The 13,247-nt window shown below is 36.8% G+C and overlaps 1 protein-coding gene across 1 annotated transcript; it reads left to right on the top strand.

Annotated features, from left to right (window-relative positions):
• The first annotated feature begins 240 nt into the window (after nucleotides 1-240).
• LOC144633876 (rab5 GDP/GTP exchange factor-like) lies at nucleotides 241-12,001 on the top strand. The gene is made up of 15 exons (XM_078492786.1): nucleotides 241-419; nucleotides 1,820-1,965; nucleotides 2,305-2,386; nucleotides 2,493-2,581; nucleotides 2,952-3,042; nucleotides 3,469-3,544; nucleotides 4,179-4,291; nucleotides 6,514-6,668; nucleotides 7,156-7,233; nucleotides 7,830-7,944; nucleotides 8,137-8,206; nucleotides 8,735-8,805; nucleotides 9,398-9,488; nucleotides 10,012-10,122; nucleotides 10,568-12,001. The coding sequence occupies exons 1-15, from the start codon at nucleotides 346-348 to the stop codon at nucleotides 10,664-10,666; spliced, it is 1,461 nt and encodes a 486-aa protein (XP_078348912.1). The 5' UTR covers nucleotides 241-345; the 3' UTR covers nucleotides 10,667-12,001.
• Nucleotides 12,002-13,247: the final 1,246 nt, after the last annotated feature.

Genomic DNA, 13,247 nt, shown 5'->3' with positions numbered 1-13,247 from the left:
CGGCATACATGAAGACCGGAAGTCCTGGAATCTAGGACTGGAAATCCTGTGTCCCCAGAGCCCTTTGTTTCCTCGTGCCTAGGCCCTGCCGGCTAAGAGAAACGAAAAGGGCTCTGGGGACGAGAATGAAGCTCCCCAAGAAAGTGATCCCAAAAAAAATTTTTGCGGCGTTCCTTCCGTGACGACCCTGGTCGCCAGTCCTTATCGCTTAGTCCTGAAGTGGTTACCAGTCCTTATCGTCAGTTACTGAATCAACAAGATGGCGAGGGTTGATGTCGTTTCGATACTGTAGAACGCTGTAGCGTTTTCACTCTGCTAGCAGACCCCGTAGCCTCTAAACGAGCTATGGCCGATCGAAATAGAACACGGTCAAAAATTTACGAGAGGTTAAACAACCCTGAACTTCGCTGTAAAACGGGGTAAGTCAGACTTTATACTTCAGCTTACTTTGTTTGTCAGGGACTGTGGTCTACATATTTCCCTGTTTTGGCGAGGAAAAATGCATGTTTTAGATGTTCGTGGGAGTTTAAATTCTTTTTTCGGTGTCCTAGAATAAATGAACGAATTTTCTGAGGAGAAGAAGATAAATTAGACTTTTGTTCGTCTTGGAAAGGCGCTACTCAGCGCTGCGGTAACGATAAACCATTCTTTATTCAGTGAACTATCAGATTGAATACCATGTAGACATTCTTTGTTACGATTAACTGTGATTCGTCAATATAAACTATAAGAAGTCATTTAAAACAAATTAAAACGTAAAAGATAGGTTTTGGTCGTTGTGAGCGGTCCCGCATTGCGCCATTTTTGTCGGAAATGCTGTTCATGTGTTAGAGAAATTTGAGCTCTTGTGATTCTCATGTGATTTCATGTCATGGTACATGTCATTACAGGATGTTGACATTAAAGATTTCGTTATAAATTTGTACTTTTGTGATCTTTTGGATTTAGTTCTCTTTGTCGCTAAATTAAAATTTTACTAATTATAAATATGAATTTACACTGTACCAGTTCTATCTAAAATTAGAAATGCAATCACTGACACAGTGTACATATACGTGCAGCCAATATAGTATTCCACACCAAGGAATTCACATTTGTGTTCTCAAAATGAATGTTATTTTCTGTGTGTCATAAACATTTTCCATTTATAAAAATATCAAAGATCTGTTACCAGGATTGATTATAAAATTGTAAAAGGCGTTCTCTGGTAAAAATTTGGTTAAAAACTCTAAGCTTTCGACAGCCAGTCTGCTGTTTTCAAAAGATACCCCTCGAAGACAGCAGAATAGCTGCCAAAAGCTTATAATTTTTAAACAAATTTTTAACAGAGATTGCCTTTTTACAATTTTATAATATTTTCCATTTTCTCTGATCATTACCAGTACATGCATGCTACATGTAGAGGCCGAACAAGCCTCATGTAAAACCCGAGGGTAAATAAAGTTTGCCTATCTCTCTTTTCTCTGTTGTTTTGGGAACATAAATACATGTACAAATATGTATGGCCGCTATAAAAAGGTGTACAGTCTACATTGTCAAGCAGGCAGAGAGAAAGTAAAACCATGCAAAATCAACCAAAATGTACCAATTCTCAGAATTAAAATCAAAAGAAATGATAAGCAAGATTTCACTACAGATAATTTTTTTCTCTACAGTGTATGTAGAGTTGCTTGCAAGGATTGAATGTCCCATTTTTAACTTTAATTTGATTTCACAATCTTATTGTAGTTACTAATTGGTAATTCTAAAACTTTGTTGCCTATGGTTACCTTGCGTGGTTTTAAGAATGGTGCTAATAGACTTGGTTGAACTTTTGCAGTTGTGGTTTCTATGGAAACCCAGCATGGAGGGGCTACTGTTCTGTTTGCTACAGGGAAGTGTATTTAAAACAACAGAGAGCACGGGCTGCGTCACAGAGCAGAGAAGATGCTTTGGCTGGAGGCTCAAAGAATTTGCACACTGAGGGTAAAGATCTGAAATCACTTTAAATTAGGGGGAAAGTGGCGTCTCTGAGGGAGGAAAGGGAAGTAGTTGAAGCTTTTTTTCTGCCATCAGTGCCACAGTTTATGGGAAATTAACTAAAACGAAAGTTGAAGGTTCTGCATACATGTAGATTTGATGTTTTCTTCACTAGCCCAGAAGTCCAAAAAAGTAAAATGGTAATCAGTGAGAGGGGAAAAAATTGGAATTAATCAGTTAGACAATGTAAATGTATCTGTACATGTATATGTATTGGGTACATTGTAATGTTATCCTCAAATATAAATAGATCTTTATAACATGTACACTTTCTTTCATGTGTAGTGGGACATGAGGAGGAGGAATCTGCAAAACTCAAGTTCAACAAGTTTGAAGAGAAAAAAAAGTTTCAGTTAGAATCTAAAAAGTAAGTGTTGATTATTTAACTCTGTGATCCTTGTATAAATGCGACACAGATTCTTTAATTACAATGTAACTACTACATGGACATGTGTGTATTTGTATCCCAACAGACAAAGTGTAAAGAAATTATTCAAAAAGAGTCCTGGCAGATCATCCTTACCTGATGGTACTCCAGCTGCAAATTTTACCCCATCACCAGGTAAACATGAACATTACATACTGTTCAATATTCTAATCTAGCAGTTACTTTGAAGAATTTAAAGCTGTGGCTGTGATCTTATTTTGTCTCCCAGTGAAGTTTTCCATGCTGTTAAATGTGTTTACTTGTTAAACTAAGCCCTTGAAAAAGGTACAAGTAAAAGTGTACCATGTGGCTGCTTGTTGCATTGAATCACTTACATGTAACGAAATTTAGCCTACATAAAAATGTACAGATCTTATTTTGAACATAACTCCTGTTGCTTGGTACAATACGTGTATGTATTGTATTTTTTTGTTGTGCATACATTATTATTTATTATTTACTAAATGTTATTGTGTACTTGTGTTATTATTTGAATGCAATCTAGTTGAGCCTCAAAAGAGTGCCAGCAGTTTCCGTGAGTTCCTCAAGACTCTCAAGAAACCAGCAGCACAAGATGTTAATGATAAGTGCAAGCTGTAAGTAGCTCTCAGCTATTCTTAAAAATTACACTTTGATTTTGCAAGGCAGGTGGGGTTGTAAACCTTGAGGCAGAGAGGGTTCAGGGGAGGTGAACAGAAGTCAAAAAAGGGCCGGGACTTTCATCTGCATTTATCTCATTGGAAAACTCTCCTTTTTGTATAATTTTACAACCTTGCATCTTTGTTGGCAAGTTGATAATTTTTTGTGCTAAAGAGGAGATTTTCACGCATGGCTCAAAAACATCTGTGCTCTCTCTAATACCTGTACTTGCCCCACACTAGGCAGTAAGATTGCATGCAGCAATGTCTGTTTATATGTAAAAACAAACATTGGCCAAAATAGGTAATTAAATCACATAATTTTTTTTAAATTAACTGATAACTTGTTTTTAGTCACTTTACCTGAACTTTCTTTCCTGAAAGGTTTGTCCAAAGAATTTTAAACAATCCATCACTTAAAGTTGAAGAGCAAAGTGAAATGGTTCATGACTTTTATGGGGTGAGTACTGTGCAGCAGTGCATACATGTATTTATACCATGCCATAGAAAAACAGCCAATCGATCGGGCCGTTGTTCGCGGTTCCCCCCTTCCCTCGGCGCTGCGATTGTTTCCGTGTCGTATCTTGGTGGTATTACACACTCTGGTTCTGGTTCCCACTGTCCTTGTATTCTTTCCCCCTGCTGTGTGTTCCGGATACTGGTCCTGTACCCATGTTGTATAACTAGTATTTATCATCCGTGCAATCCTCATTTCCTGATCTTCTGTCATGGTTAAACACTAGCTACTAACAATGTCATTCTGTTATGTACATGTAGGCTTTGCATGCATGTAGTACTAGGTGGATCAATTTATGAATACAATCATGTGTTTGTTATGTTTCTATGCAGTTGTACAGTGTTACATGTATTTGTACAGATTGTACATGTGTGATCTCAAAAAAAAAAAAAGAATTTTTTGAAAATAATTAGGACAGAAAATTTGAAAATGAACAAACAAAACACTTCAGATTGCAAACTGATAAACAGCCTCCATGTTTGTGGTCAGTTCCCTTAATTTAGTGTTTATTTTTAGATGCATCATTTTATTATCATTGTAATGTAGTTCTGAAAACAGTTGTTCTCTGCCCTCCTAGGCAATGTCTGAGCATCTTCAGTCACATCCATTATTTCAAAACCAGCCACAAGAAGTGATTGACAGAACACTAGATGGAGTAGAAAAATACATCATGACAAAGCTATATAGAGTGTAAGTTCCAGTTTGTGAAGTGACCAGTAGACTCGCCTCTGGCAAACTTTAATATCTGGTTTCTAGTTGATTACTGAGTGCAGTTGAGTGATTGATGCGTATTCAGCTAATGAACTGCATGACTTGGATAACAATGTTTAAAAGACAATGAGATATAATTGAATATAATTTACTGGAGGACACTCAAAATGAAAAATGCAGACTACAGTAGTTTTACTGTGTGTCTAATTATTATAAGGAATTGTAAATAAAGTAGAAATTTTTAATAAAATTGAACTCATTGCATCCAATGGATAGAGTTTGTTCATAGTACGAGTCAAGTTCGAGCCCGAGTCAAGTTCGAGTCACGAGTCAAGTTCGAGTCAAGTCATTTTTTTGTCTTACAATTTTATTTTCTGTGTTACATATAAAATGATGTACTATAGGTACAAGAACAGAAAGATTTGACTGTTTATCAATGCCAAATGCGAGAGTTAATTCCTACATCGGTTTGCAGCTGCTTTCCAAAGAAGTAAACATTCCTTGGCATCCCAGTTAATTTTTGTCAGAGATTCCTACCTGTATTAAAAAGCATGGTTTCCATTTCAACAACACAGTTCTAATTCGACTAAATCGACTAAATCACGTCTAAAAAACTCGTTAGGGAGCTGAAACATTGCCTGCGTATTAAAAGTGAACGGACAAGCGACGTAACAAACGCCAATCGTGGCGTGACGTCTAAAACAGGCAAACGTCACGCTTTTTTCAAAGCTTGCTTGGTTCCTATAAAGTTGAAATGTATTACTCAGCAAATGTATTCTAAGGGGACAGACCATGAACGTAATGGCGCTCCTGAAAATATCTAATTGCCTTAACCGTTCATCAGTAGGATGCCTAAAATGCGTGCAATTCCACAACTGGTTTCGGCTCCATTAAATCCTATACCAAATTGTAGAACATTTTAGGAGGAGCCACCCACGATGTGAGCACAGTTACAGACAAGACTAAATAATAAGGAAAATAACGTAAATAAATGTAAACCGTTAAATTACGAACTAATTAAGCGCACACGTCAAATAAATTAAGCAAAGCGCGTGCATGATGTCACAAGCACAAGACTAGCGCGCGCACCTACATAATAGTGAGATGAAACAGTGCGTGTACAGAGAAACTAGGATTATTAAAAAGATATAAAAACTACCAACAAGCAAAGGATACTTCTATGGTTTTTAACGATGAACTGCCGATCTTAACTCTCTTAGCGAAGCGCCATATTTTTCAATTAATGCGCCGTGGTTTAAGAAGCAATGCTGATTTGAAGCCTTGCTGAAGAAGTCGTGAAACATATATGATATGATATTTGTTGTTTCTTTTGACTGGATACACAACGAGTCAGGATAAAATCAGTTCACTGAAAAAACATTTCCAGCATTTATGAGAGTCCGAGTACTCCGAGACATATCCCTACACACCAACGGTAGCGGTAATGCAAGTGCTCTATTTCTCTAAAGCCGCAAACAAGGCAAGATTGATGCCGAATTCAGAGCCACCTGAAAAAAAGTTATTCTGAATCGGATAAAAATATTTTTGAACCGAAAAATATACCTATTCCAGCTGTGCGACAAAATAAACACAGATTGAAATAGAGTCGCTCGCCACTTCTCAAAGTAGAACACGATGGGTATTTCGCGTGATGGGGAAAATACCTATATTCCTAGGTATAGCCCTAGAAAAGCCACCGAGAAACTGACAAACTACTGGTATTTATTGTGGAAAAATTATAAAATCACCAGTTGAATGACGGTGCGAGAAATGCAAATTCAAAATGAAATGCAATGGGATCTTCGCGATCGCGTCTGTATCGGAAAACTGAGTGGTGAGAAAAACCTTATTTTACCTCGGTGACTTTTTTTGACAATAACAATTCTAGTCAAAAAATCATATTGAAAACAAAAGGTGACAAAAAAACATTTGACTCGAACTTGACTCGTGACTCGAACTTGACTCGGGCTCGAACTTGACTCGTGCTATGAACAAACTCCAATGGATACCATTACGTTTATTATCCATTGTCTGTGTATTTTGTACTCAAACTTACCATTGTTCAAATGATTAAATCAGTTTTCTGTTAAGGTTTATGTCCAAAATGTAACATGCCTGTGGGCTGCCCAAACAATAACCTATAATTATGTGGCATCAAAAATCGTTACCAGTTTTCTTAATTAAATGTTTTGTGTTTGCAGTGTTTTCTGTCCTGGGTCCACTGATGATGAAGCAAGGGATTTGGCAAATCAAAAACGCATCCGAAGTTTTATCTGGATAACCCCTCAACATCTTGATGCTGCCATTAATCCTGACAGCGACAAAGTTCAACAACTGATTGAGGATTCCCAGCAAGGTAATGCCTATCAAACAGTGGTGCAGTGGCTTGGTTACATGTAAATATGTGCCTCTAGGAGCCTATGTTTATTGTAGCGCGCACTTGCATTGTAGCTCATCAGTTCTGGTGCTTTATTTTGTTTCTGTAGCATGAAGCAGCTAGGACTATACTCTCTTATGCATGGGGTGGTGGTCAATCACAGGTTACCTTCTTGAAAGCATCCCAAAAATAATTAACTCTGCTACCCTGCTATCTTCCTGAATGGAGGGAGGTATATTGTAGTGTAGGAGTAAACTGTGTTGGCCTGAGAAACACAACAGGACAACTCTGACTTGACCCAGACTTCTTAATATGTATGGATTCGACACACTAACAATTTACATGTTAAGGTCACAGTGTGCCCCCCCCCCCCCCAGTACATTGATTGAATTTTAACTGGATAAGATTAACAAAGTGCATGTTTCAAATGAACAATAAACTAAGATTATTTTGTGTTTTTCTATAGACCTGGTTGAAATTAACACCAAAAGAGCTCCTCAAGACAAACTAGCTTGTGTTGTTCGGTGCTGCAAGAACATATTTAGTATCCTTTAATGATTATAATGTAAATCATAGAGCCACGTCACTCCTGCATAGAAGCTGCAGTCCTGGAAATGAAACGGGGTTCAAAATATCAGCCAGTCAATGGACAATGTCTGGTTATTAGATGTTAATTTGCAGAAAAGTAATTAGATTTATGATACTATCATGTAGTTAAATCATCAAAATAATGTCTTGGCATGTTCAGTTTCAAGAGAATAAGAATTTTGTCACAATAATAACACAAAAATAATGCAAGTAGCCTGCAGTCTCAAATTAATAGAGTGCATACAAATGTAGGTGTTATGCAGATTTTCTTCTATGGTAGTGACATTGTAACTAACAGGAAAAAGATGGGACCTTTTCATGCAAACTTACATGTAATGGTGAATTAACACACAGTGAGCCAGAAATGTGTTGGGATAATGGGTGCATAATAATTTTGTGTTCTGTCTGAAGATACCCTTCCCCCCCCCCTCTCCCCCCTTCACGCCAAGATATGATTCCAGGCGGTACTGTACCAACAACTTTGGCATCCGTCGCTAACATATAAAAAAATTAATTGTATTCCTAGTATGTATTACCTTAACATATTGTTAGAAATTATTCACCTATCCACGCCTGCTGGAGGAGCAGTAAGCGCTGATGATTTTCTTCCCTGTCTTATTTATGTTGTGTTGAAAGCAAATCCAACAATGTTACATTCAAATGTACAGTAAGTGTCAAAATTGAAAACAGTCTAAATATCATTAAAAATTGACAAATCAAAAGTATTACCACTAGAAAAATTAATGTTATTGAATCCTGTTCTGATTACAAATTTAATTAACTACTTAGCTAGACTAGCTATGGTGTTAACTTGCTTTGATCTGAGAGTTTATTTGGTTGTGCTTTTGTTTTTAAATAGGTATATTTCTAGATTTTGTAATCCTAACAAATTGATGATGGGAGAAGCTGGTTATTACTTCACAAATCTGGTTAGTTGATACAATTTCATGTCTTTGTTTTAAATAATACTAAAACATGACAGTTGTGTATGGCATCACTGTCTGGTTACTGATGGACTGACCAACCAACCGACCGACCAACCGACTTTTGTTATAAATGTTTATTTTTTGGACAAATTGCTTTGAAATTACCTAACTCTAACTTAAAAAGTATTGAAAGCAAACAGTGTACATGTATGATGTACATGTTCATGTTCGTGCGTTTTCGCTTGATTGAAAGTTACATGAAACTCACAATAGTCAAATTTCCATGGTTTAATACTGTCTTCATGTAATATGGAGGCACCGTCTTTAAGTAGTTACGATGTTGTCAGTAGTTGAGATCTGACAATTGATGGCTATGCCAGGGACAATTAACATTTAATAGTCTAGCATGGACTGCCATCCCTTCTAGGCAGTGTGGTAAAGTCATGTTCTATAGCAGTTGTAGGTTACTGTTTTTATTTCTAGATTAAGGTTTACTATCTTTTTCTGATGTAGTGATATTTCTTTTCACAGTGTTGTGCATTGTCGTTTATTGAGAAGCTTGATGCACAGGCATTATCAATGTCTCAGGAAGATTTTAACAGGTAAATAATATGCACACCAAAGTTTCACTCGAAAAACTTGCAAAATCAACATTCACTGCTGGTGAATGTCTTGTGAGAAACCTCTTTTCAGTCATTGTCACAAGAATATTCATATACAAGAAACAAATTTTAAGTTTTTCACCAACATGTTGTGCCATAATAGTTGACACACCTTACCCAGACAGAATGTTGGAAGTAGAGTAACATACAAGTGACATCATTAACTGGACACATTATCAGCGAAAGAGGAGGTGCTGGACTCCAAATCGAGCGCTCTGGGTTGAAGTCCTTGCCGGGGTCATTGTGTTCTTGGGCAAGACACTTTACTCTCATAGTGCCTTCTCGACCCACTCGATGTATCAATGGGTACCGGCAACACAATGCTGGGGGGTAACCCTGCGATGGACTAGCGTCCCATCTAGAGAAGAGTAGAAATACTCCTAGTTGCTTCATGCTACAGTATACTACAAAAACCAGGATAAGCTTCGGCATCTATGAACTGTACTAGGCTTGATGCGGACTTAACCTACCCTACCCCATTTCGTGTATCAGTGAAAGTGAAACCATGTTTTCATTTTTGTTACATATAAAGAAACATGTATGGAGATGAAAGTGATGGGGCAGAGCAAACTAAACCTAAAGCAGAACCCCCTGTTACTTGTAAAGGACTGGAACTTATGAAGGTCAGTAAGCGCTGGAAGCATTATGAAATACATAGTTGTGTTCAGTGCTATACTGAAAACCACATCATAGTGATGGCATTAATGTAAAAGCAGTCTTGTACGAGGTGTAGTGTGCTAAAATCCTTATTTCGTGGTGTTTTTTAGCTTTTACTGTACATGTTCACCCTCAAAAGTTTTTCATTTAGTTGTTGCTCCAGAAAAGATAAGACTGCCCTTCCCATTGCTCTGACCCATGATTATTTAAAGAAAGAAACGTTTTGTGTTTACTCTAAAACTAAAGGCTGATACGTTTCTTATTGGTATTCCATTGAAATTGTTATTATTAATAGTGAATCACAGTTTGCATCTTTCATGTTCATAGACATGGAAAAAATATACATCATGATGGTACATGTAAATTTTAGATATTTATTAGAAATTAATTTTACTATTAATTTTAAAAGAAACTTACATTCACTCTTGAAGACCGCATTCTCAAAACCTTTAGAAAATGCAAACATGTTTCTTGTTATTATCTTTCTAGTCCAACCTTGAAGTACTTGGTACACTGAGGGAGCGACAAGTGAAGCTTAAAGAAGATGCTCTTGTATTACAAGAACAAATGACAGAGTTTAGAAACAATATCGTCAAAGAGGTATTTACACTTAACTTATTTGTACGTTGCACCATGCACAATCTATGCAATTACAGGGTTGCCACAGGTCAGGAAATTGTCGGGGAAAAATGAAATTCTTCAAGGTCAGGGAAAAGTCGGGGAATTTATATTTTGAGTCAGGGAAAGTTGACATATTGAAGAAAAGTCAGAGAACTTGAAATTATATAAACGCTGATTTGAAGGCTGCAAGAAATATTTCATGCCAATGGGATCTCGGCGATGTTTTCCCCTTTGGAAATGGTGGCTGGAAGCTGCAATTATATCTGACATTTAGCATTTTTTGGTCAGGAAATTAGATTTTAATCAGGGAAAAGTCAGGGAATTTTGAAAACTGATGTCTGTAGCAACCGTGAATTTGTGATGCATGCAGTTTGCAATGAGGTTTATACTAGTACTGATTCCATCAAATTGTTTGTTTCTCTAGGTTGATGCCATCTTAGCGGGCACAAGTAAAGGCAATACATATCTTAAACCTACATTAACAACAAATGAACCGCTAGAGACTACTGTTGCTGCAAGCTGACAGAAAATGTGGGATTTCTTTGGTAGCAAGGCCATCAATGAAAGGCACAAAGAACCTCAAACCGATATTAACAGGGAGTTTTCTACGGGAGCAAGTAGAACTGTTTCTGGCAATGTAAGAATCCATGTTCCAGAACACACCAAAAAATATGTTGAATATTTTAAATATTTTTCAAGGACTATATACAGAGTATTTATAAACCTGATATAAATGTGGTAGTTAAAGGGTAACAAATGCTAATATTTACGAGTAAAATTATTTCCCAATTTCACGAACACTTGATCAATACACTGTAGTGTATGAGGTGTTTTACAGCATACTGTTTCACTTAAGACTCTTCACAGTCATGCTATATTTCTCAACTAAGGAAGCGAAAAGCTAGGGACATTCAGTTCTCTCAATCAGGCGCGGGTAAAGATCTCTCGCAGATCTTTACCCGCGTTCAACGATTTGAGAAAATCGAATAGTTGTGAACTGTTTAGTGTCACTTCGGCCACATTTTGCAGCAAAAGTTTACGCTAAATTTAAGGAAATGAAACTTAATCTTCATGGATTGTTGGAAATGGGAATTAGCGAAATAAGGCACCATTTCCTATAACTGAAACCAGCGTTTTTTAACCGCCTTCACCTCTCACCCCAGCATCCATGCAGAAACTACTCGCCTTTTTAATATAAGGCCTTTACCGCCAAGATCAAATTCGGAATTCTCTTTACTGCTTTTCATACAATTTCTTTTATTCTTCTTGGGAGAAATTGGTAGTAAATGAGGAAACCAATACATGCTGAAGGATTTGCTCTCGACTAAGCTCTTAATTGTTCTAGACATTTTATTATAATGTAAAACGAATCAATTCATTTTTTTATAAGTTATAAAGAAATTATGAAGGACGTTGTGAACACACGTGAAATGTTCACTGAAATTTATTCATACACAAAAAAGCTATGTGTAAGAGAATTTTAAAATAATCGTCTAAATAATTATGTGTAAATTTTAGATTGCGGAGAGAATGGCAAGCGGCCTTTGGCGTCGAGGAGCAGTTTTGCTCACAGGTTCTTGTAAATTGTGCATTATATAATTAAACATTATCAGCAACTGAATTGCTATTTATATATTGTGAAAATTTTATATTGCTGTGCTTCAATATTTCCTTTATACCGTATCATATATAATGCGTAAAAAAGCTATGTGTAAGAGTCTTTTCCTGAGAGGGAAGGAAATTAAAGGAGTTGTGTCACGAATGACGTACAGTCGAATCCCGATAACTCGAACATTCAAGGGAAATGGAAAAAGGTTCGAATTATCGGGAATTCGAGTTGCCGAGGGTAAAATTAGTATACGTAATTGGACTACATGCTGTCCAATTTGGAAATAATTTGATGAAAAAAATTCCGAGGGCAGCCAAAATTGGACGAGGCCGTAGGCCGAGTCCAATTTGGCTGTCAGAGGAATTTTTTGAATCTAATTATTTCCAAATTGGACAAGCATGTAGTCCGGTTACATATTAATTATATAAGCTTAGCTTTTAGTCAGTCAATCCAGCGTAAATAATAAACTTTTTTATATGTCCAGAGCGGGAAAAACATTCAACAATAGTAGGCATAACACAGCACATGCAACTCACTCAAAGCATTGTCTTCACGAATAAAAATTAAACAAAACAGTGCAATTTTATTCACCTGAGTTTGCGAAGCTTGCTACAAAGTGAGTGAAAACACTGCATCAATCAACGAAAGTCGTAAACAAAGTGTCCGAAGAGCTTTACAACTTCTTGAATCTGACATACTCCTTTCCACTATTTCGTTCATACTTCATGGCCGTGTTTTCTTTTCGAATTTCAGCATAAACGACAAAGAATTGCATCCAGCTCGTGGCGATGAATATCTGACAGATTTCTTGCTTCCCTTAGCTGCACTTACGTTCACCCAAGTTTTGTACTATTAGAGGCGTTTTGCTCTTAGTTTTTGCTTCTTAGTGTAGCTAGCTCCTCCTCTGACAACGTAGAAAAATTCTCTTTGTTGTAACTATTGCTGGAAAGCTCAAAAGGAATGGAAAAACGTAGCAAACTTGCCTTAAAAATTCCGCCATTGTCGACTAACAATGCGACAAGTTTACCGGGCTGACGCTATGCTTAATGCTAATTGGCTGATATCCGTCACATGTCACTTTTCCTTCGATTTGATTGGCTGAGACAAAACTGTCCAATTTTTCTTAAATTGGACAGTTTGTGCATTTTACCTGAAAGTCCTATTCGAAACTATCCAAATTTAATCCCAAATTGGACAGTTCTCAAAAATTAAGGAAAAATAGCTGCGCTGACAATATAGGATTTACTGACAGCTATATTATCTGGATTCAACTGTAAAGTGAACAATTTAGCTTAATCCGTGTTTTAGTTCATGGTCACCCTTTTGGTGGTTTTTCTCGATTTGAAAGTGATTTATTGCTCGCTAGTCATTACATATTACATTGTTAGTGGCACAACTCTTGAAATAAGTGAGGAAATATTTAATATAATATACTAACACTGCTGTAGAAGAATTCGTTATAAACTGCTTTCATATTTTCTGTAACTGTTGCTCA

This window comes from Oculina patagonica, chromosome 1 (genome assembly GCF_052425735.1).
Source record: "Oculina patagonica isolate OP01 chromosome 1, crgOcupat, whole genome shotgun sequence".
In the NCBI taxonomy this organism is placed as follows: domain Eukaryota; kingdom Metazoa; phylum Cnidaria; class Anthozoa; order Scleractinia; family Oculinidae; genus Oculina; species Oculina patagonica.
Note: the sequence above shows the minus strand (reverse complement) of the source record. Positions and strands in the feature narration are given on the sequence as shown.

Excerpts from the sequence above, each read along its gene's own strand:
- LOC144633876 (XM_078492786.1), top strand. The coding sequence starts at position 346 with ATGGCCGATCGAAATAGAACACGGTCAAAAATTTACGAGAGGTTAAAC. Across the intron at positions 3,043-3,468 it reads GTTAATGATAAGTGCAAGCT|GTTTGTCCAAAGAATTTTAA; the intron begins GTAAGTAGCTCT and ends CTTTCCTGAAAG. Across the intron at positions 3,545-4,178 it reads TGGTTCATGACTTTTATGGG|GCAATGTCTGAGCATCTTCA; the intron begins GTGAGTACTGTG and ends CTGCCCTCCTAG.